Source organism: Bacillus rossius, chromosome 8 (genome assembly GCF_032445375.1).
Source record: "Bacillus rossius redtenbacheri isolate Brsri chromosome 8, Brsri_v3, whole genome shotgun sequence".
Classification (NCBI taxonomy): Eukaryota; Metazoa; Arthropoda; class Insecta; order Phasmatodea; family Bacillidae; genus Bacillus; species Bacillus rossius.
Genome location: NC_086336.1, coordinates 19,992,066 through 20,017,712, shown reverse-complemented (window position 1 = coordinate 20,017,712; position 25,647 = coordinate 19,992,066). Strand labels below are relative to the sequence as shown.

Sequence of the window (25,647 nt, the reverse complement as noted above, 5' to 3'; positions counted from 1 at the left end):
TTTATCTCCACGTGCGTGTTTATCTTGTTTACGACGGAACACATATATCTACGAAGATACAGTTATCAAATATTAAGAAAAACTATTTTTTTTTTTACTTTCATTCTTCGTTGAAAAGTCCAGAAAATTTACTGTAATTTCTAAAATCGTGGTTAATCGAAGCTCCGTTAATCGAGACTCTAAAAGTTGTTTCGGTGTCAATTTATTGAAAATAGTACTTAATGGAGAATGATCCATTCCAGATCATTAACATACATATTTGTGCAGTATGGATAAGGAGAACCAAATGTAAAAAATAAATTTAAAAAATTAGTCTAAAGGTAATGCTAGTGGCTACTGTATGGTGTAAATTTCTTTAAAAGAAAATTTTATTTAACATTATTTAGCCCTTTAAAATTATTAACATTCTGAGGATTTTAAAAGGCTAGGTAAAGTTTATTTTTCTGAATTAAATTAAACCATATCACATAGTAACCACTGAAATTGACTTTTAACCTAAAAATTTCTAATTTTATATTCAATTTCATTCTCATTATCCATACTACACAAACAGTTTTGAAATGCAGCATTGCCAGCTTATTACGCAAAATGTATGCGAAGTTTATATATTTTTTTGACGTGACAACGTCTAATAAATCGATGAACGCCGGCTGCACGCACGAAAAAGGATGACTCATTGTCCCGTAACACTCTGTCCCGTTACGCTCATTGTACGCCTGCGCCGCATCTATCTCTCTTACACTCGATTGGAACAACCATCGATTTGACTTTTTCGAGGCACATTAAACTTGAAACACTCCCATTCGTTTCCTAATTTTCCTATCATCATCCTATCCTTAACAGAATAACACAGATTGGAAGAAGTTAAATAGCAAAAAAGTATAAAAGTTATAGTTAAAATAATCTCTTCGTTAAAGTAATAGACATATTTGAATTAACGAGTGCAAATAAAAAAATTCATCAATTAAATTCTAGATTTCATTTCACTCCTTTGTATACATACAAAATAGTGATATTCAATAAAAATTATTCAATTTTATTCATAAAAGTATGCAAACATTTCATTAATGTTTTGTTATGAAGTTGTCACGTTAAACTATCGTCCGTAAACCGACTTTACAGACAACCAATTTTTTTTTTTCATTTTATAAACGTTCAGCCACTTAAAAAAAGTCGGAAGTGTGGAGCGTAAAAAAAAAATAATGACCTGGGTCGGAACATGCACCCTCAAGTATGTTTATTCCCAAAAGTTCTCTGGGAAACCTCGACCTCAACTTGGCGGGTGAAGCATCTCGCGCGCGTGTCAAGGTCGCCGGCTCCGCGAAACTGCGACACCGCCGTCTCGTTCATTAAAGTCTCCCGCCGCTTTCCTCTCGCTCGTTCGTCCTTCTGCCGACAGGAGCGCGCGGAACCCCCCCCCCCCCCTCCCCCCCCGTCCACCTGGTTGTTTCTGTCCGGCGGACCGCGCCTCCGCCACTAAGGACGAGGGGAGGGGATGACGGCCGGCCAGCGAAAGTTGAGTTCCGCCCAGGTAGGGGCGAATATATAAACTACAAGTGGCGCCTGGTTCGCCTCACTCAGTCGCCTAGGACTGGTCGTGTCTGACACCTGGACACACCTTCAGACATGAGAGGAACGGTGAGTTTCCGCGGCGCAGCGCCCTCTCGCTTCTCTCCCTGCGAGCTCTTCGGCTGTCGCATCTTCTGCTGACGTCGCTCTAGATGACCAGTTTACGCTTCTCGCACTGCAGTTAACCTTTATCTCTCTGCTTTAACTCATCCTTTTCTTAGGCTAGGTGGAATTAGAAACTAAAAAAATTGCCTCTTTTTCCTCTGATAAACAATCTGATCCTCTTGTCTTTATTAATTTTTTTCATCGCCCGGATAGATTATTCTTGGTCAATATATTGCTTATACTTTTTCCTGGAATTTTTTCTTCAAATAGTTATTACTTTCATACTGACGGGAGGTGATAACGATTGAACTGATTCTGATAAAAATGAACTTAAAAAAAAAAACACGCGCTTTCTATGACGACGCCAGTATTTTCACAGCGAAACTATTAGCATTCCCACTTATTATGTGTAGATAATTAATTTCTCTAACAGGAAGTTTTCTTGAAATTTGTTTACCTTAATTATCCTTATTAGTCACCATATATAAGAATTAGTTTTGTAGGTTTTTCGTTTAAATATATTTTTATTCCTAAATTTAAATAATTCATATATATATATATGTTTCAGGATTTAAGTTATTTGTTTGCTTATTATGAGGCATCCTAAAATTTTTATGATTAAATTCCAATATTTTACATTATTTAAAAAAATTTAAAATAAAATAATAACTGTTAAAAATCAACCATACCTGTAACAAATTATAATTTCATGTTTATTTTTCATGAAGAAAGATTATATGTAATTCAGTTTTAAGTTTTAAACAACATTCATATATGTAGGGACCGGAAAATTTGCGATTTCAGTGACCTCTAGGCCAGACTCCACAATCCTCAACATGCGTGAGCAAATATCCCCTGCTCATTGGCTGCTGACTCGAGAGTTGCATGGACTGGGTTGCCTTTGATTCGACACTTCTTTGGCCCAGAGTCTCTGATTGTTCCAGAATCTACCAGATAAACCATATGCCAATAGCAGAAGAATTACATATGTAAAATTGTTTGAATTTTAGCATATCGCGAATTGAATACGAGAATGTTTCCGGTCTCTACACATATGTCACATTATCATTCTTTGTATATACATAATGAATGAGGAAAGACTGAATGACGGCTGTCAGTGTCTAGAGTGACGGAAATTATGATAAAACTAGCAGTTTGATGATAAACAGGCTCTCATATTCCAATAAAGTCGTTATATTTTAAAGTAATGTACGAAAATGCCACAGTATTTGCAGTATTAAGAATATACTATTGTTATTTTATGCACGGAACATGTATCTAACCTATCATGTTTATATATTCGGTATTTTTAACTCTCGATTTTGTTGACTGATAAAACTACAAGTCCGTAATGATCAGTGCTATGGGAAAGCTAGGTATAAAAGTGACACATAGACGTCCATATGTGTTAATTTTAAGACACTTCAAAACAAACTATTTACTTGTAAACTTAAAAAAAAAACTCACAAAAAATATGCTCTAAAATAATAACTTCAAACACGATATTTTACCCAAAAATCATTTTACTTTGACTCTTAGTGTCTAGCAAGATGACATATATAGGCTACACGCCGGTCGAATAGTTAGTACTCCGAATGTAGGTCTGATTATAACTGGGTATTTAGGGACCCTAGAGATCATGTTGCTACAGATACGAGGTACGTGGTATCATGGTGAAACGATTAATGGATTTCAGTTGAATAAACACATTTCTTTACGAGTAGCAACAAGTTTTTATTTATATTTATAGCAGAAACTGCAACCAGAAGCTCTTTCGTCTAAGTGTGAGATTTTTAAGTTATGGCTTCAACCACGATGTTGGATTATTTGTATTATTGTATATTTTTTTTGTAAAAAAATAGAACTTAGAAGCAAATTTCTTAAGCTTTGTCCAACTATGGAAACAAAGATTATGAAACTGTAAAGAATATCTATAACGTAATTAGTCAAACAGTAGGTATTAATAATGAACACTTGACTGAATAGCCTATGGAATATAGCATATTACTTGACTACGTAATTTGTAACATCAAAAAATTACGCATGTTATGAAACCTTTGTAGAACTATTCCTATATCGAAACTAATGACTAGAAACAGGAAAAATTCGTGGATTCATTTCGTGATGGGTTAAAATTCAAATACTTATACCTGTGCGATCCTTCTGCTATTGGCTCATGGTTTATCTGGAGGACCCTGGGCCAACGAGAGATGCTCATCCAAAGAAGTATAGATTCATGAGAAACCCAGTTGAGACGTCTCACAAGTCAGCAGCCAATGAAAAAGTGACATTTGCTCGAGTATGCATAGGAAGATTGAGTTTATCCTAGAGGTCACGGAAACCGCGAAATATTTGGTCCCTACTAATTAATGACCTGGAAAAGGAACCAGCCAACTTTTGGAGTGAGGCCGAGTCTTTAAGACTATATTTCAGCTGGCTTTTTAGAAGACTGTAGGTAAAAACACCTAACTAATTTCTTAAATGTTGTGCTAAACATGGACAGAGATGTAATTTTAAACGGTAATTCGCTGTGGCGAAGGTCAAGGATGTCAGTAAATAAACTGGCTGTAGCCTGTGTTACGGAACGATCTCAGAATTTGACAGAGGTTATCTTGAGAAACCATGCCAAACCAGAATACAAGATGACAGGAATTAGAAGCCTGGTCCCATGGAACGCGAGCCAAGTGTCTTAGCACTGCGCCAACTCGATCCCTGCAATCTAACTTGCTCGGAACAGTTGCTCAGTCAGACAACACCACAGTAGGTTATGCCGCAAACTGTTTAGTCGTAAGAGCAGTAGCTGGCCTCGTAATTCGACTGTCACATCCGGATAACGAACCGAGGAGGGTCCCAGTTGACGGATTTATCATTTAATCATTTATCATTTAATAATAAAGAAATTATAGTTTGATTTTGGTATTAATACAGGAATTTAAGTGTGTATTAATGTATGTTGGAGTTACATATGTTAGGTGGAATTTCTGTAGGGGCCCGAAGCCGCACTTAGCTCAGGGCAATGCAAAAACAATGTGAATGGGGGAGGAGTGATAAATAAATGAGATTTTGGGACATGGGTTATAATACCAATGGAAGCTTTTAAAGATGTACTGTCTGCCCATCACTCTTCAAGCCATTATTTTGTATTATTTGCCAATGTCACTTTAATTGGATGTGTATTTTAAATATAGAACTGGTGTTTGATGTATTTGAGGTTTCTTGACTTTTGGAGTATAGTTCGCTATTGTAGTTTATTGCAAACCAATGATGGCAACTACAATGTCAACCAAAAAATTGGTGAACTATTACAGTTTTACTCGGCCAAGAAATCTCATATAATATCCGCGAAAGCCTGAGATCAATATTGCTGATGTTTTAGTACAAGTGAGTAAATGCCATGGAAATGAAAATGGATGACGATTTTAGAAGCATGGCCCTTGGGCCAATAAAAGACGCAATCCAGCTCACTTGCTGATCACAGCCGAGCCAGTCGAAAATAAGTTTACGGAACTGTTATGCCCTCTCGCAGCGAATCGAACTCCCGCCTTTTCTTTCCTCGAGCGGGTTACGGCGCCGGATAGTTAGAGCTCCTCGTCCCGTAAGAGGAAAACCACACAAGTGGAAGAGAAAGTGGCCCCTTTTCCACGTTCTCATTTCTCCGCTAATTGGTCCAGTTTCCGCCGAAGCTCGTACTCCGTAGCTGAAGCAAGAGACTTCATGGGCCGGGTGATTAGTTCGCTGCTACGTCAAAATGGATAAAGGTTTGATGCGGGGTTTCCATATGGGAGGAGCGGAGTAGGCATTGACAATGGGTTTTCCCGTTGTTTCATCTCCGTCGATGTTTCATCTCCGTCGATGTTTCATCCTAGGACTAATTGCACATTTAATGCTGCACGAAATTGGTACTTCAAGTTCTAGCTGAATAGAAGACAAATTGTCCGATGAGACGAGATTAATAATCCCTTTAAAATACTGTTTATTCTAGTAAATACTATTTCCCCAGAATATGATTTATATATTTTAAATTTTAATTAGATACATTAAAATAGGTGAAGGTTAAATTTATATTGAATGCTACTTACAATTACGCAATTACTAATATCTCTTTATCCATTTTTCATTATGTAAAACAAACTTAAATGAAATAGCAACCAATGAACAAGCGACGTTTGCCCAGATGTTCAGAGTATCGTGGATTCTATCCTTTAGGTCATTGAACCCGTGAATTTTTCCAGTCCCTAGTGATATCGTTTTAAGTTACGCGGAGATTATTTATTTGCGTACCATTTATAGCCCATTTTACAAAATGCCAAATATTCGGACGTGCGCACTAAACATTGGAAGTGATATCAGAGTGCAGTAACATACGACAGAATGCAGAGTAAATGCAAGTATGATCTTTGAGAAGTCCGCAATCACCGGATGATCACGCAGTTTAGTATGTCTACAGGATGAACAAAAAACTTATGCTGATTAAAATTTTTAGTCATTATATATATTTTATTCCGAAACAATTATTTGTATTTATCTTCCCAAATATTTTTTTCCCGTCAGAAAACTATATATGGATATAAGTGTGCCGTTGATAAATTATTGTTCTAGTTTTCAAAAACATAAACTTTAAACTCTCAAAACCACATATTCTTACTTAAGTCGTTAGTCCACCCAGGCTCTTATTAGTAACTGAAATACGAAGATTGTTATGTAATTAACATATTATTATATTAATTTCTCATTTTGTAGTTCTGTATGTACGTATTTTTCAAGGCTGATACATTACGAAAAATCTAAAAGTAATAGTTTAAGGAACAATTTAAAAATTCACACGATGTTATTCTATAAAGGATCTAAACTTCAAGTATGAGAGCAAATTTAAATATAAATGCACTTGACGCGAGGAGTTTTTATTGAATTTAGGGACAGTGTGCTAGCAGTAGTGGTGAGTTTGTAGAACATGACCTCAAGGGACAGTCAGGATATCCAAAAGTTTGACAGAAGTAAAATTTTTATTGGTCCGCAATTTAAATTTATCCATTTTTATATTTTACCTAATATTCCATATAATCCATACATGTTTATGAGTACTATTCATAGGGACCCATAAATAATGATAATTCATTTGGTGATAGACTGCCAAATTTTATACTTGTGAAATAAGCTAATAATTGTCCTGCAGTTATTTTTCATCGGGTTGTAACTTGACGTAAAACAGATACGCTATATTTCCAAATAACTAACCATTGGTTGCTTGAATCATTCTTAGTACAGCTCTCTGTTGTTTTTTTCTAGCTGAGCGCTTTTAGAGTGCAGTGCTGAAGAAATTCAATCAAGCGAGGATGTATAAAGTCTGTTTCTAATAACTTGACTAAAAATTGACAGTGGTCTACTCACCAATGGTCTTATTACCTATTCGACACTTTTTTTGGTCAAAAGTGATTATAAACATGTGGTTGATAGTGTTTGTAATAGCTTTGTTATGAGGAGTTTCGCAGTATTCGTAAACAGTGATATTTGCTCGGTCTCAAACATTTTGGTTACTAAATTTCATTGTCGTTACTTCTTTTTGAGTGTATAGTCGTTACTACTGTTTAAGTGTATACTTCATTTAATGTTTTGTCTAATTCTTGTGACATTTTTCACCACGAAAATAAGTTTCGTAAATATGCGATGTGGCCCATAAACCAACTGAAGAGAATTATTGCAATATATTAACATTTATATATATTAATATTTTTATATTTATATTAATATATATATAAATATTTATATAATAGTAAATAAAACACCCAACTCAGTGTGGCAGACCAAGCTAAAATCCTAATTGTGTCGTAGGATTCTTTAAAAATTAATTGGAAATCGAATTTTTCTATAGTTTTAGATGTTTTGATTGCCTGACATGATTGTGATGATTGGGTGATCAGGCCAGATATTATTTTGCACACCAAACAACTTCAGGCGAAAAAATGACCATGGTGTGGTTTGGGCAGACCAGGTGAGATAATTATTCGGTGGTATTATATTGCCTTCCTCAGTTTGGATGTGAAGGGGCAAAGCTAATACCAGTCCTGAATACGGGTAAGGGGAATTTAAAAAAAAATCCCCGATCCAGCCCGGAATCGAAACCGACATCTTTGTTCTCCCCAGATAGAAGCTCTTCGCCTAAAGGTCTCGCTGCTTAAAATAAGCCAACAGTAAAACGAAAATTGTCGACAAATATTTCCATAAAATCAATGGAAACAGGACATACATAGCACACAAAAAAAGTTCCTCGATAATAGTTTGCTGAAATTGAACTTAAATAATTACTTCACTGAAAACGAAAAGCTTAAAACAATTGCAAACGGTGGGTAAACGCGCTGAAGTTCTTATACATAGAGAGAAACTGGAAAAATTCGCTGTTTCAATTACCTCTAGGATAGATTACACAATTCTCTCTGCACTTTGGCAAATTACAACTGCTCAATGATTTGTGACACCTGTTAACTGGGATGTTTGTGATTCGATATTTATTTCGTTAAGAGTTTATTTTTTCATTGGATCATATTCCTTCAGGTAAACTGTGGTCCAATCACTGATGCAGCTTGATGTTGAAGGGGTTTGGATTCCATCCTATCAAGAAATGAACCCGCGAAATTATCTGGTCTCGATACAGTGATATCTGCTCGGGTCTAGCTGCTGGTTGTCGGAAGAGCCTCAATGTTGCGGCATCTGTCGTATACGCGCCGTTGCGTCAGACGGGGTGGTTTCTCCTGCCTGTGTTGTGTCACCGCCGCCCATAAGGCCCGGTCGTCTCCGCCGCTAAGTGCCTTGTCATCTTCACCTACTTGTGGAACCAGTTTCCCGAGCCGCGTTCTGGCGCCGATGGAACAACACGTTAAATGATAGGAAATAAAGTACAGCTTGACATTAAAGTCAGCTTCTCCAGCGTTAGCCAACATTTCTAAAGTCTTAAGACTCTTTTATAGGTTCCACGAATAGGTCAGATTCCTAAATTTAACTACATGTAACGCCTTAACTGTCTGAAATTTAGGAAACGATGCTCGTGTGGCTATTAGGCTTATATTGGGCCTAACACTTTTAAGAAGCGGAGTTTAACTGACGTCATGAATACATACTATTTACTTGAGGAACACTTTTTTAATTCCTAATTCTGGTATTTATAAAAAGTAAACTACTCTTCATTCAATAAGACAAACCGGGAAAAAATACGAACTATTTTTAACCAACATCTATGAGTAAAATAACTTACTTTTTTTTACAAAAATTTAATTGGGGTTAAGAATAAAATAATACATTAATAGTCTAATCGCTACAACGTTAACTTCCACAATTAAAGTTTATTCACAGCCCATATTTTTTTGAGATTTGGAAGAGGTTTTACAACCATTAACAATTTTGATGAAAGTTAAGCGTAATTTAACAAATCGTTTTGGTTTAAATGTTTCTGAAAAGTTGTAATCGTACACTCTTTAAACATGGCATTTGTTGTTAGTTCGCGCCATGGTAATAATATTAACGGAATTGAAATGAAATAATTATGCAAAATAATTCTTTGTTTTTTCAAAGTTAATCCAGCAGTTTTTAGACTACGTACATGGCGGAAAAAGCTTTTTTTCCGGACTATCAATAGTCAGTATAATTTTACTGGGAATATCAAAAACCTTATTAAATACAGTGCAGTGGTATTTAAAACAAAATGTAATAGGCAGCCGTGTATAAATAAATTTAAATGAGCATTGGTCTTCTACAAACAAATCATTACCGAGACGTATCCCTGAAATGAGAACTGTAATCTGCTAGAGAAGAGGAAAAACAGTATTGAATGAAAACCGACAGTACCGATAAACTTGAGCGTCCAAGGCGCCAAGGCCAACAGAGAAATTTGAAAAAAAAATATACTATTGCAAACATTTTTTTACCCAAACATGGAACTTAAACTTTAGACGTTGGTATTAGTAACTTATCTTAGAATGTTTATATATTCTTCCGTGATAAACAATACTCTAGTGAGTTTTCTAAATGCTGAAGGATATCACATTTCCGCTATAGTCACATACGTGGCAATAAAATCTTAAAATTTTTTTTTTCTAATATAAAATCATTAATTGAAACAGGTATTGGCCGGCACATTAAGCAAGATAGTAAAAATGTAATTTTTGTTTTCCCATTAATGTCCATATAAGATAGATGAAAACAAATAACTAGGGACCGGAAAAATTCGCGGGTTCAATGGCCTGTAGGATGAACTCCATAGTTCTACGTACACTCGGTCTAATGTCACCCACTCGTTGGCTGCTGTCTTGTGAGACGTCCCAACGTAGCAGCCTGTGATTCGATAAAGCTTTGGTTGGGTGTTTCTCATTGGCCTAGAGTTATCCAGGTGAGTTGTGAGTCAATAGCAGAGGCAGCACTGAGGTATAACTATTTGTATTTTAGCTATCGCGAAATGAATTCGCGAATTTTCCGGTCTCTACAAATAACCAACAATTGAAAGCACCGGCGTGGGGCCCTGGGAGTCCCTGAGTAGTGTTCAACCAGTAGGGCCTATATGTTCCCCAGGGTCCTTCAGGCAGCACACGATACCGCAGGAAACACCAGGCACGCGTGCGTCATGCTCGATGGCGCGATGTGCTCTCGTTGCCGCACTCGACCCACAGAAAGTGCACGCACTTCCTGGCAAGTCAGACGCACACCTAGTTCTTGCACAAAAACTCCGGCGAAGATGTTGAAATAACACCACTTTATTGATCTCAGATAATCAGCCAGTATTACGAGCAAAAAAAAAATATTGTGCTAACACAATGTTAGAAATTTTCATCTTCCATTTCACGAAGAACTATGGTTACAAGTTATTCCCGGATCTTCGCAAATTTACGGATTTATTTGTAAATTTATGGACACTAAGTTCACTTATTTTTAGCATGAAAACAAAAAAAAATATTCTTGGTATATTAGTATAATATTAAAACCCTTTTTAGGTTTACAGTAAGATCACTTTTATTTTGTCATTCAAATTTATCAATATCGACAACGTCGAAATACGACGTAGTTTCAACAAACATTTGGTTATTTGAAATTAAATTATTTTAAATTAATTTATCCGAGTTAAATTTTCGTCGAAAAGTCTGTAAATTACTGCAAATTTAACAGTAAACATGTGTTACAGATTGATGTTCATAACTATGTTTGTAGAAACTCCATGTAGTTTTTAATGGTCGTGATATTAAGAATTTGGCAACGAAAAGTTTTATTCCGTTTACATGTAGAGTGCTTCATTATACGGCGCACTGTGGTGTTTGAAAAAGAGTGTAATATATCTATAAAACATAGTTTTTGTTGTTCCGACGAGCAGCGAGAGCTCCACGCAGTGTTGCGACTCGTCCAGGCGAGTGTGAAAGGTGAAGTGTTGGTGTTGTGTTGGCAGTGGTGCTTGGTGATCCTGGCGGTCGCCGCGCTGGCGGTGGCCGAGGAGGCCGCCAAGGTCAAGGAGGAGCCGAAGGAAGAAGGCAAGAAGACGGCCGACGGCAAGAAGACGGAGAAGCGGGGGATCTTCGGGCTGGGCTACGGCTACGGCGGCGGTTACCAGCTCGAGGACTTGGGCATCGGCGGCTTCGGGCACGGCCTGCTGTCCGGCTACGGCGGCGGCTTCTCCGACTACGGCGGCGGCTACGGCGGCGGCGGCTACGGCGGCTACGGCGGCGGCTACGGCGGCTACGGCGGCTACGGCCTGCTGGGCGGCCACCACGAGACCATCAAAACTGTGCACCTGACGCACAAGGTGCCCATCGCCGTGCCACACCCCTACCCCGTGGCGGTGCCCGTCGAGAAGAAGGTGCCCTACCCGGTGGACAGGCCCTACCCGGTGCACGTCAAGGTGCCCGTCGACAGGCCGTACCCGGTGCCCGTTGAGAAGCCCGTGCCCTACCCTGTAGAGAAGCCGGTCCCCTACCCGGTCAAGGTGCCAGTCGACCGCCCCTACCCCGTGCACGTGCCGGTCGAGAAGCGTATCCCCTACCCAGTGGAGGTCAAGATCCCGGTGCCTCAACCCTACCCGGTGCACGTGGACAAGCCCGTCCCCTACATCGTCGAGAAGAAGGTCGCCGTGCCCCAGCCGTACCCCGTGGAAGTCAAGGTTCACGTCCCCCAGCCTTACCCGGTCCACGTGAAGGTACCGTACGCAGTGCCCGTCGACAGGCCCTACCCCGTGCACGTGAAGGTGCCCGTCGACCGTCCTTACCCCGTGGCCGTTCCCAAGCCGTACCCCGTCACCGTGGAGAGGCCCGTGCCCTACCCCGTCGAGAAACACGTGCCCTACCCGGTGAAGGTACCCGTCGACAGGCCCTATCCAGTGGCCGTGCCCAAGCCCTACCCCGTCACCGTGGAGAAGCACGTGCCGTACCCGGTGGAGAGGCCCGTGCCCTACCCCGTGGAGAAGCACGTGCCCTACCCGGTGAAGGTCCTCGTGGACAGGCCCTACCCTGTGGCGGTGCCCAAGCCCTACGCCGTGCCGGTGGAGAGGCCCGTGCCCTACCCGGTGGAGAAGCACGTGCCCTACCCGGTGGGAGTTCCCGTGGAGAAGCCGGTGCCGTACCCCGTGGTGAAGCCCGTGGCGGTCCCCGTCAAGGTTCCCTACGCCGTGCCCGTCAAGGCGCACTACGAGCACGGGTACGGCGGGCACGGGTACGGCGGGTACGGCTACAGCCACGGCGGGTACTGAGCCTCCAACAGGACTGAATCCCACCCTCAGTGAGTCTCCCGCGCGCGTCCCGCCAGAATCATCAAGCACCCGCCAGTTCCATCTGCCCCTCCGCATCTAGCTCTTCGCTCTCGTTGCTGGTTCCAATGGAAGGAAAACTCAACTCTGCAAGTTTTCAGTTTCATTAAACAGAGCAAGAACTATCATCTCATCGTCGTTTCATTAGCATACTGCATATCTTCATCTTCATGTGTTTCTGCTTCGTGAATGAGTCATGTGCAATACTAAACAATACTTGTTGTATAATTGTTTTTTTATCTTTGTATGTATTTTTTATATTCTTCTAGACTACTAGTTTCGTCTTAATAAATAATTTACTACAAATGTGTTCTTTTTTCCTGTTTCTGGAAATCTGATCCTTTATCCCCAAACGTATTTTCAAAATGTTTATTTACTAAATATAATTATAGCACTAAGAGTTTCATAAACAGGTCTTTGGTATAATCTGAACAGTTCCATCAAAATGGGATATTTATCATTAAAAACATGTTTAACATTTTTATAGAAATTTAAAATGCAACAAAACTTTAATTTTTAACAAATGAGTTTTTTTTAATTTAAATGTCCACAATTAAACCATACCGAGATAAAATTTTGTTGCTTGAAGAAACTCTAATCTACCTTATGCCAGTTCCAAATACTGTATTGATGGGTACATCATTAGAAATAAATAATATTATCTGAGCTGTTTCGTTATCAATTAACTTTTAAGAATGACGTAAGTCCTAGAAGTGATTGAAACAGAAAACAATAAAATATTTCCTACAACTTCTGGGTGAGTACTTCGTTATGCTTCAGAGAGCTTCCTTTTTTTTCAAAAACACAAGCATGCAATCTTTGCTGTAACTTACCTATAAGATAGGAGCACATATACATTTTTAAATTAAATAATTATAAGTAATAATTAATTTCCTATCTTTGATCATACTAGTATAAAGACATATGTACCATAGATATGATGAGATTTGTGGTCTTGTAATGGGAAGGGAAGAAAAGAAGAAATTTTCAAAGAAGCTAGACAATAATGATTATTTTTTAAAGCATTTAAATATTTTCGCCATACATATTAACACAATTGCTTAGTAGTTAATTTTCACGTTTTTTTTATTTTTAATAATATAATCATAAGAATTTAGGGACACAGCTGTGTGTTTTTTTTCTTCATTGTAATCCCTAGCCTAATTGATTGTGTACAAACAAGTTATTCCTATTACACTATCAAATTAAAAAAAAAAGATATTTTAACAATTTGATGAATAGGAGTTCAATTACCAAATTATATATTTTAAATGGGATTAATTTACGAAAAAGATGGATTTTTCCTACATTAAATACACTGCCATTAAATTTTGCCGGAAAAAAAACAGTATCATTATTTACTCCGCAAACATTGTTACAAAAGTATAGAGGGATTTCCATAGTAAATAAATAGATTATTTGTAGAATAATTTATTAATAAATAGCTTTAATAATTTCAACAGTACTATTAATATAAATTTACAAATTCTTATTCAACATTTAGGTTTTAAAAAATAGAGCAGTGCAGGTTAAAATACTATTTAAGTAATTCTTCAACGTTTCATTAAAAATTTATTTTATCAATAACCTCGAATTTTGTTCAAAGCGTTAGCAAACCAAGTTATAGTGGTCCAAGGACACTATATCCACAGGTCACTTGAAGTTTCCTGTTAAGAACGGTGATGAATACGCACGGGACCACGGATATTCAGGATTCATATTTTACCGGATTATCGAACATCAATTTAATTTAAACGGAAATGTCAAATAACATTTATATTCAGTACAGTGATATTTAAAAAACGTTTTAATAAGCTGTTCTATAGAAAAAATACACATGTGAGTGTGTGAGTTTTGGTCTCCTTTATAAAAAATTACGGAAATTAACCCATGAAATATGAAATGTGAAAACAGGGACACTGTACTGAAATAAAAACCGATAATAATATCAAACTTTGAGAGAACTAAAAACGCAATCAGCGAAGAAATTTCACTTTGCGGCCAAGGATCTCACCCGAAAAAAATCTGGGTGCAAGCGTCTCAGTTGGTGCCGGATTATAGAATGCACCGAACTATAAAATTCCGTATCAGGAACTTTTAACTGTAGCAAGAAGACAATTTGACGAGGCTACGGTGTTCACTAGTTTCCTACTTAAATTTATCTCCTAGGGCATAAGTTCTAGGCGGGGGTGCCTGGTGTGTGTGAGTGGCCAGTATGTAGCCATCTTGGATTTTGATAACCTAACAACTTCAATATTTATATATTTTTATCCCAAAAGACTCAAAATTCCTCAAAATAACTGAAAATTTCTCTCTCTCTATGAACTATTTCCCGTATAAGGGAAATCCTCAGGAACCATTTTTCTCAATGAGGCAAGGATAAAAGCCTTAAAAGTAATAGGTCATCGATGGCCGTGATCAATATCTTGTCGAGCTAAAGTTGGACTCACAATTATCCGTCGCGTCCAGATGTTTCCATACGTCCGCCATCCGTCCGTCCGTCAAAATGCCGAAATGATTCACAATCATCCGCACATCCGTCGTTATTTTTTTCTACATGGATGCTGGCAAATTGCTATTAAGGCTTAAAATTTTGCGAAAATTTTTCTTGTAAATTTTTTTTAGTTTGCCATCATTTACGCTAAGCACTTATAAATCACCAAACCAACTCTAAAATATTTATTTAAATATAATTTTTACTTATATATTAAAAATTACTTTTGTCTCTCATACAAAGCTTTTAAATAATAACCATGCATTTCAGACATTTTCAAAGTTATAATTTCAACCGCCCGCCCGTTAAAACCTAAAGCTTGTCTTTATCTTTGAAAGATTTGTGGAATGGGAGTGCATGACTTGATGTAAACTTTTGGCCATACGCCATTGCTAAAGCACATATACCCTCATTATTCCAGCCCCTACTCAGTCGCACCTGTGTTTCGTACCATGTGCGTCTCTGCCTGAGGACGGGAGCAGATAGCAGTTCCCGAAACATCGCTTGTTTCTGTTTTAGAAAACTATTGTGTTTGTTTCGTCTTTTTGTTTTGTCGTGTTTTGGTCTCGTTCCAACTGTTGTGCTGAATATTTTTTGGGTTCAATATTTTTGTGCTGTCATCATTTGTGCTTTTTTTTTCGTTCTCTTCTGTTTTTTGGAAAACCATTGTGTTTGTTTTGTCTTTACGTTTTGCTGTGTTTTTGTCTCGTTTCAACTGTTGTGCTGAATTTTTTTTGGGTTCAATATTTTTGTGCTGTAATCATTTGTAGGGGTTTTTTCGTTCTTTTAGTCCATTTTCTTTGTTTTCTTTGTTTGTTGACCATATTCCTGTTTTGGAATATTATTTGGTGTTTATATCCTGTTGACAACAACAATTTTTTGCTTAATTTGTGTATTTGTCTTTTGTGTTTTTTGTAGTTTTCTTCTACAGACATACATGTGTTTTAGCAATGGCGTATGTCCAATAGCTTACATCAAGCTAAAGCTTGTCATGGGTTAGACGGACGGACGAGTGACGGATGGATGGAACGGACCATTGTGTGTCCAGTTGAATGCTGCCATCCCAGCACTCCAGCATGACTGGACTCTGCGAGCACAGAGCTGGGACGCGCTGAGCAGGCGCTGTCGTCCCAACACTGTCTCACAGATCATCTTACGGGATATTTGTGTTAGTTTGCCGCGATGTCACTTTTGCATTTGTTTTATAGTCGCAAATTTTATCACCAGCAATTTACTCGACCTTATCTGTGGTATGTTAACTGTCGTGCAAATTAATCATAATTGTGAATGCTTTTACGAATTTATAGTTCTCTTAAATAACAATTAAGAATAATATCGACCCAAAAGATTATAGTGGTATCGTGAAAAATTTAGATAGCAAATAATGTCATCATGCGTGTTCTCTTGCTGCAAATGCACTATTTATAAAGGAACCCGGACACGAAATTTAAAGTAATATTCCTTAAAATATTGCTGAGCGTGAAAAATATATGAAAATGGTGTTTTTAACTACATTATTCTGAACGCGAATCACACGAATTTTCCGCGCCCGCCACTATAATTCGCTGCCGAAGCAACTACGTCGATTATCAAATCATTCCATTTGCTGTCCGAAATTTTAAACTATATAATGAGACGGCCCCGATAAAAGCGAAGAACCCTTGGAAACAAAATTAACCCTGGCCTTGGACCTGATTTTCAACAAGGAATTTTATTAAAATACTGCCCAACTGGTTAAAATTAATTAAAAAGATACTACTATAAAGAATATTTGTCACTATGAAATTTAGCTTCCGCCAACCCCAATTATTGCTTCCTTTGCATTCACGAAATTCCGGCTACCAAATGCCTTATACGAGAGTTAATATGTTACACATCAAAAAACCAACATAGCTTACGAGATCGAGCACTAAGCTTCTGCGTAAACAGTGAGAGTAAACCATATATTTAATGTATTTTATTTTCGTTCACCACTGCTACTTATGTACTGAGTGTTGATGCCAAATTTTTTAAGAAATAAAAAAAGCATAAACGGCAATTGTTTGAAACATATTGTTGGCATGAATCTGTTCAAAAATTGCCAAATTTCCAAATAACATATTTAAACGTGCTGACTTATGCTATTTACTGAATGCTAACGATCGAACTAAAATATTTCTTCAAAAGACTTTACATACTTGCAATATTAAAAATTAAAATTTTAAAGTTTTATTTATTTTTAGTTGTGAGACCTCCATTAGTTTTTACACTTCATTAGTTGTAACAAAAAAAATAATAAACCGAACGTCATTTGCAATGTATTTTCATTAAGAAAAACAATTTCCCTCATATTAGCTCATACTTTTAACCTTTGCACTGCAGTATATTAACACGAAGCCTCGATGTTTTATGAGCCTTGTCTACAGAGCTCTTATTTCAAACAAACACGTTCGCGGACAACTGAAGGCGAGCATAACATTTATCTCACAAGGAATCTTTACAGACCTTATAATTTCGCTGTAGCCTAATATTTTATCCGCTGTCCTGTGCGTATTCGAGAACTTTTTACTAACGAAATGTTTATGTTAGTAAGTTATTTCCCTGATCAAGTCAGTGTCGTGAGCTTTGGCAGCTCGTAACTATTTTTTTTTTCTCTTAACTCAGTTCGTGTGAAGCATATTTAATATAAACGGCCTAATTACACATAAGAAAGGAACCTAAAGCTGTTTTGAAACAAGCCTGATAGTGAAATACAACGATAAAGTATTATTATAGCTATATTGTCTGCCCTTGCAGACAAAGAAGGTAAATTTTTTTTTCTGTATTTAATAGAAAACTTGTTTGAGGTTAGAGGGATCTCATTTTGTAAGACAGTATTTTCAATTGTCATTATTTTTATTACCGGTCATATTTTTTGTTGTGAAAGTTATAGAAATGATAATTTTTTTAACTTAATGCCATTAAAAAATGGTATATCTCTGTTAAAGAAAAGAAAGTTATCAGCACTTGTTTTAGACTGTTAAAGACTAATCATGGTTAAAATTATTATAGTTGTACTCAGTTTCAAAGACAGCTTATTAAAGTTTAATTCAGATAACTTTGCTATGTTTCTACCAGTATATGGCTTATTTGAGTTAAATTTTGCAAAAATATAAAATAAAATTTAAAATATGTCAACCAATGATGCGTAACATATAATTTCGGTTACTAGCATAAATATTTGTTCTCACATTGCAAATAAAACTTATGAATAATAAAACTCGGAAACGAAATTTATCATAAAATTCTTTAAAATATTGAATACGTGATAAATATAAGAAAATTATTCATTTTAGGAGAAAACGGTAAAACATTTCCCCCCAATTAAACCTATATATAATTTTGTTTAACAAGACGGTACTAATGATCTGTCAGAGCCAGCTAACAACAGGAGTCCCGAACGCGTCGCCTGTGAATGCCTCAACGGCTGAACATGTGACATTTCCCCCTAGACCGAAACTATCATTGCCTGCGGTTCTGAGGTTATGCGTCTTTAGGCGCGTTGGCGGTGACATTTAAGTACGCACCAGAAATGTAATGAAATAAGCGCGCATTACAGAACAGAAATTTGACAGTTTGAAAGTCCAATTCGCGTGCGCATGCAGAAACTGCTATAGTCAAGAGCCGAGGTCTTCAAGATGATGGACTCACGTGTGGCAACATGCACCCGATCCTGTTTCGTGATCATCAAGGGATGCACTAAGGGTATTAGTGAGCCAAAGTAAACTTCAAGATAGCGAAACTATCCTGGAATACAATATGTAAAATTGAATAGTCATAATAAAATACAATAACTTTAAAAATACCTTTATTTTATTAGTCAAGAAAATGATGGTTGAACAAACATAATTTCAAAGATAAGTCTTATCTTGGTTCTTTAAAGCATTACCAACGCATTGCTATTTTTAAGAATTTTACAGATTATTGTTGAAGTTCAATATATAAATTGAAACAAAATTAACCATAAAATATATGCGTGTTCACTTGTTTTTGATTAAACGACAGAAAGTAGTCTTTAAATAGTCCTACAAACAAACCTTAACCTAATTGAACTGATTCAACATTTAGGATTTTACAGTAAAAATTTCAACGTGAAATTATTTTATTCAAAATGGTGTCGAATATATGTAGGCTAACACTTTCTTGTGTCACTGCAGTATAACGATTGTTGCGCAACCTATACATTTCAGTGATAACTGAGTGTTGTAAAAATTGTAATGCATATTTTTTGAGTTGTCATTATTTATTTTTATGAATATAAATTATCACATAAAGTATTTAAGGATAGTTTTACAATTATAAAGTTTAGTTTGGTACACCAATACGCCTAGTATATCTCCCGATCTTCGTGAATCACGTGTATCCACCAAATTTCCGAGATTTATGAGAATTCCACAGATGGCAGCACCGTTCTTAATGACTTCAGTTACATTTACGAAATTACTCCTAGCAAATGCCGTGTACAATTAAAAAAATTTTATTAGTTTAACCTTCATAAATTTTTTCTTCACATTTCTACATAACAGAAATGTTCCTGAATTCCCTAAAATGTTTTGTTGACCGTTTTACAAAAGTAAGTAATGCTATATTAACACAAGGAAACAACTCAGTCAACTATTTAAATTATTTAAAAATCTCAGGAGTGTCGTTTGGGAATTCGATCATAAAGTGTACCGAAAAGATTATGTTAGAAAATAACATTTCCTAATTCATGAATTAAAATCGTAGACAAAAAAAATTTAAATTTTTTGAAAATTGCTTTGGTATTCCGTATAAAAATTTATATTTGCGTATCAAAAAATAGTATCGTGTAATTTTATTTTGGAGTATGAAAGTTACTCTTTATATTTATAATTTTGTGTTTTGTTTACATATCTGGATTTTTCTTTCAATTTAAATTGTACCACGTGACCAAAGTGGGTCTAGACTCCAGGCGGACGCAAGTGCTGCGACACACTTGCAATGACCGTCTTGCGTCGTACGTGCATTCATACTTTTTTATTTTTTACTTGTGTTCGTGTTCCACTTCCTTCTGTTCCCGGAGCTTACCGTTTCAACACCGTAAGTGATACCTACTCAAAGGCCAGGGGGGGGGGGGGGGGGGGGAATAAAAATATCTGTCGCGCAGGGGGGATGTTGTGTGTGAAACACGCGGTAATTCCATACAGAGGAGGTGGTCGACAGTACGAGGGAGGAAATGCTGTTTGCACAACCACGAGGTGGCACGGGGGGGGGGGGGGGGGGATGGTATTAATTGCCCTTTTGACAGCTGCAGGCCGGAAACGAGGCGAACAATGCGAAAGAAAGTGGCCGCGCCACAATGGCGGAGCTCCGGGAACAAGAGGAGCCGGCAGCAGATGGACGCGGCGATTGCCAGAGCATCCTTCTGGCACGCGCCGCCGTGGCGCAACGTCGCCTTCCCGGTCCTCCGTGTTGCGCGACAGTGAGCCTTATAACACCTGTCCTGGACGCCGACGCTCTAGCTGGAGACTGCCACATCACAATCTCACAATCATCCGTCACCAATCCGTCCGTCCATGAACAAGCCGAGCGACTCACAATCATCCGCACGTCCATCAAGTAATTTTCCATTTCAAAAGCTTCGAACACACTAGAAATCTTAAATACAGATCTTATATAGATAACTCATACTGACGATCATGAAAGTTGAGCACTTGATAAATCATTAAATTCAGATATTTTTTTCTCTTTGATATTTATTAAAATGTTTACAGTTGTTAAAAAATATTCAAACGTAAGTTAATAACATTTAATGGAAGCAGTTAAACAAATAAATATACTTAAAAAAAACCTTTAAGATAGTAAAGTTTGCCGAGAAATAATGTAGTACTAACATTCTGGAGGTTATTTCATCCGACCGTCGAAAGTTAAAAATTGTTAAGAATTTGACGGACGAATGGATGGAATATCCCGGTCCATATGATTGCCTGTGCTGGTCTCGTGATTGACGTACGGACAGATGAGACGGATGATTGTGAGTCCAGGAAAATGCGTTGTAAGTACAGGAATAAGTTATAAATACTTGAAATTAAAAGTGTACGGGAAAACGCCTCGCACAATAAAAGTACCTAAATATTTCCATTCGTCAAGAAAATAAATCCGTGTCTAATGAAATGCTGGAGGAAGCCGCGCAGGGCTTTCAGAAGAGGCTCAGGATCCGCATCCAGCAAGAAATACGTCATCTTGCGGACATTATTTTTCCCGAACCTAACTTAGACATGTAGATTTAAAAAATATGCATTAAAAATTATTATTTAATGCAAAACCTTTTTTCTATTACTAAATTAACCGATTTCAAGTACCTATAACTTATACAGTTAAAGTACAGTATACATCTAGTGTAAGTATGAGGGTTAAGCATAGAAAGCGTATGATTTTAACTGCTTATTAACGTCATTTGTTTGATTGTTCACATTTCCATATTACTTAATTAGATTTACAATAGTGAAGGAAATGGGAAAGGTGGCAGCCTGCCCTACGGGCAGATTCGTCGACATTATTTTTGTAGACAAAATGTGTGAAATAGAAGGCCAATAGAAAAAAAATAATTATATGATATTTACTAATGTTTTGAGTTTACCCATTGTAAATAATCATACATGGTTTGATCAAATTTAACTTAAAAATATATGCATATATCGTGAACGGATGCAAAAAATTTATACATGATACGTTTATCGTTGTTTGGTTTGAGGAAGAGGTTAGAAGGGGTGGAATGGGGAAGGTGATAAATACAATTTATTCCCCGAGCGCAGGAAAGCCTAGTTCCTTCACTAAAACTAAGAACGATGAAACTAAACAATAAAGTGCACAATTGAGGTTCACACAGAAGGTTCACAGTTTTAACAAGCATGTTGACAGAAAACCTTCAAAGTTACCTGATTTTATACTTTATTCGTTCTTCCCTCTCCAAAATTGAGTCTTGCACTTTCAATAAAATCCATGCATCATGGCCTTGACTTATCCTACCAACTGTAATGGAATTTCACTTCAAAAATGACTCATTTTAAAAGTGTATGAATAAACTTACAAATAGTCTTTACTACACCAGGAATTTATTACTAACATCTCTAAACATGTCATATAAAATTTTAATAAATATGATTGTATGGAAACTTTAACATGTATGAATGTTTTCTCGTATATTTGTTTATAAAAATGTCATATGATATGTACCATATAGTTTTTTGGATTTTCCAAGCAATTGTATAACTAAAAAAATATTCCTTTACCAGTATATGAATCTCACCAAAAATTCCGTACAGTTTGTAATATCTACTACATATTTGATGATGTAACGGCAATTTATCCATCAAAATTTGCACTAAATAATGAACTTCAAAAATTTACTCCAGTCTATGATACAAAACAACTGAAAACCAAAACTTAACTAAAGAAAATGAAATAAAACATTTTTAATATTTGTATGAACTAGAAATAGAGCCTAACTTATCTTTATATAATATATGTATTTTCTTAGAGTACTCAAATGCTTATGAATAAATTCAAATGTTAATCCTGAGTATGTCAGATTGACGAGCATACCACCGTTTTACAACTATACAATTATAAATTTTTATATTTGTATATTTTAATTGGCATTTTACTTAAGATTATGATCTGACATGTGGAATGTTTGGGCAGAATAACAATAGATAACATATTTGTCTATTCCAAACACCAGTCAGTTTTTTTAGCTAGAAAGGATTAGAACAGTAACCTTGGCTGCTCTGGACACCATGGAAAACAGAAATAAAGATAGCCGGGAAGGAGTTCGAATCCAGGTCCTTCTAGTTTGTGAGTCCTGTGTCTCAACCATTGCACCGTCCGTCGCAACGTTCGTCAACCATGATACCAGCGCCTGCAGTTAGGCCAACTTTTCTGCCTACCAGGATCGCATATAGATTAGGCGAGTTTACTACTAATCGTACGGGAGATAAGTAGTTGCAGGTACTTTCCACAACAACAACAAAAATGTGAGCGAGTCTTTCAGTACTCGTCAGTAGTATGTAAATGACGGAACTGGCACAGGCTTCTAGGCTGTGGATTGTGGATGGAGTCAATGACCGACCTCTCTGACGTTACGGCAGCCGTTTTTGACTCAAAAATTCCTCAAAATTCCTCAAAAATGACTCAAAACGGCTCAAAGTTCCTAAAAATTTTTTTTTTATTTATAAATGAAAAATTAAAAAAATTCGGAATTTGAAAAACTTCAAATAGAAAGAACACAAATTCATAAAAGCGGCTTAAAATTCCTAAGAGCTAGCCGTTCTAAGCCGATGACGTCATCTTGGATTATGTCGTTGCCGTTGTAATTTCCGTAACGGTCGCCATCTTGAAATTTTTTATTTATCATCCGTTTTTATTGAAAAAATTCTAAAATATATAAAAATTTAATTAAATTTTTTTTAATGAAATATTACTTAAAAACGTTACACATATCGTTACGGCCACCATCTTGGATTCTAGATATTATGCTTGTTTCGTTATGCTCACCATCTTGGAAAGTATGATGTCATTGTTACACTTCTTTTCGTTACGACCACCATATTGTTCAAGAAATTAAACTCCGCCAGTTCTTTAACGAAATTAATTTTATTACATAATTTATATTCTACATTAATAACACATTTATTCCCGCATCGGCGTAAAATGACTAATTCTTAGCTCCAATCGGTTGATACAAGACAGAGTCCAGCCAGATCCTTTACTAACATAGTCTTCCTCTTCTTGACAGATTTTCTGTACACAATAATTAACAGCTTGCTTCACTTCGTCAGAACTGTAAATTACAGCAGCCGATGTCTTGAAAGCACTCTTCTTCACTTTGTCATCGAACGGATACGGTTTGCCAAATACATAGTCCAGCCACAAGTTATATTTTAAAGGACCGTTTGTTTTTACGTGTGATACATTCTCGTCTCATGAATTCTATCCACCAATATATGCTAGGCTCCAAGAGTTCCAAAGCTCCTACAGCTCCAAAGCTCCTACAGCTCCAAATGCTCCAGCAGCTTCAAAGCTCCACAGCGCCAACACGCAATGTTCATGCAATGTACGCGCAATACAAGCAATATACGCACAATACACGCAATGAATACACAGTACACACAGTACTGGCAGGCAACGGAATGTACACACATAGAACACGCAGGAAACGGAATGAACACACACTACACTCAGAGAACGGAATGAACACACAGTGCACACAGGAAACGGAATGAACACACATTACACACTGTATACGCAGAAAACGGAATGAACACACCGTACACACAGTACACACAGTAGACGCAGGAAACGGAACATACTACTCTCGTCAGAGATGTGTAACATCTAACCTCGGTAAAAAGCAAATACATTAATAATACGAAACTCTAACATAAAATTTACTGTATAATTTTTATTAAATAATGCATAGCATAATACACGCAAATTGTGTTTTCCAATAAATTTCTTGGCGCATATAATTGCTATGATTAGTGTGCCCACAGTACACATGTGCCTGAACACGGCCCAAAAAAAAAAGAATTTTCTGTATTTTAATAACAGTTTTGCTAGGCCTCTTTTCGAGAAAAATACATGCCCATAGAGGCAGTGGTTTTTAAAATGTGCGTCCTAGAAGATTTTCTAGTGCGCCTTGTGGTATAACAGAGAAATGTGTGTCCACATATGGAAATAATTCCAGAGATATTTATTATGCTGTTTTATTAATGCTGTTCCGCTGTTTTTGTTAATATGTTATTTATATGTGTTACTTAACTCACTAATGGATATTTTTCATCGCATTATTGATGTGTAAACATCTTATTTTTCGGTATACGGCATTTTATTGGAGTAATTTCGTGAAAATGGAACGGAAGTGGATGAGCGGAAATGTGTCACATAAATGCGGACACACGTGTTGCAACACAAACTTGTATATAGTCCTTTTAGTAAACATTAGGGCATATAACAAACGTACTGGTGTGGCAAATGAAACCTCATGATTATGAAACTACCGTTGAATATATATGGTAAACTAAAATAGTCATAATAAAACTAATTACAAGTTTTATAATACCTAATAAAATTATCCTTACAATTATTACAATACACCTATATTCTCCGGTAGAGCGTAAGTGACCGCATTTGGTATAAAAAAGGGGGAATTTCAAAGATCATCAATGGATTTTATTAATATTTTAATAACATTATAAAATAATAATATAATAGTGCTTAATCAGCTCAGTAAGTTAATGTTTGTTTGTAGGAAATATTTTCAGACATATTTCTTACTATTATTTAGTCGTTTAAGAACCAAAAAAAAAACTTTGTGTTATAATATGTGTTTTAAAAAAAATTGTGTTTATATTTTAGTATGACGTATGTGTGCAGAAACTTTAAAGAATTATATATTCAATAAAATTTAACTAGCTGGCCAGTATTAAAAAATATATATTTCTTGTCTAAAATTATGTCCAAAGTCGGTATTTAAACGATGTCGTTTCTAATAGTTTAAAATTTCGTTTTGTCATTATTGATTCACGAATAAGTTCCTGACTTAAGAATTTGTTCCAAAGTATAGCCGCTATGTCATGAACTCCTTAATGGCAGAAATTACTTGAAAATATTTTGATAAGTGCATTATAGTTAACTAGCTGCAGTATCCGGCGTTGCCCGGGCTGAA

At 36.7% G+C, this 25,647-nt stretch overlaps 2 protein-coding genes across 2 annotated transcripts in view; one reads left to right on the top strand and one right to left on the bottom strand.

Moving 5' to 3' along the window:
• LOC134535263 (angiotensin-converting enzyme) overlaps positions 1 to 25,647 on the bottom strand; it is a 548,035-nt gene that overhangs the window by 245,922 nt on the left and 276,466 nt on the right. The window lies entirely within an intron of this gene.
• LOC134535564 (uncharacterized) lies at positions 1,571 to 12,752 on the top strand. The gene is made up of 2 exons (XM_063374748.1): positions 1,571 to 1,638; positions 11,096 to 12,752. The coding sequence occupies exons 1-2, from the start codon at positions 1,627 to 1,629 to the stop codon at positions 12,386 to 12,388; spliced, it is 1,305 nt and encodes a 434-aa protein (XP_063230818.1). The 5' UTR covers positions 1,571 to 1,626; the 3' UTR covers positions 12,389 to 12,752.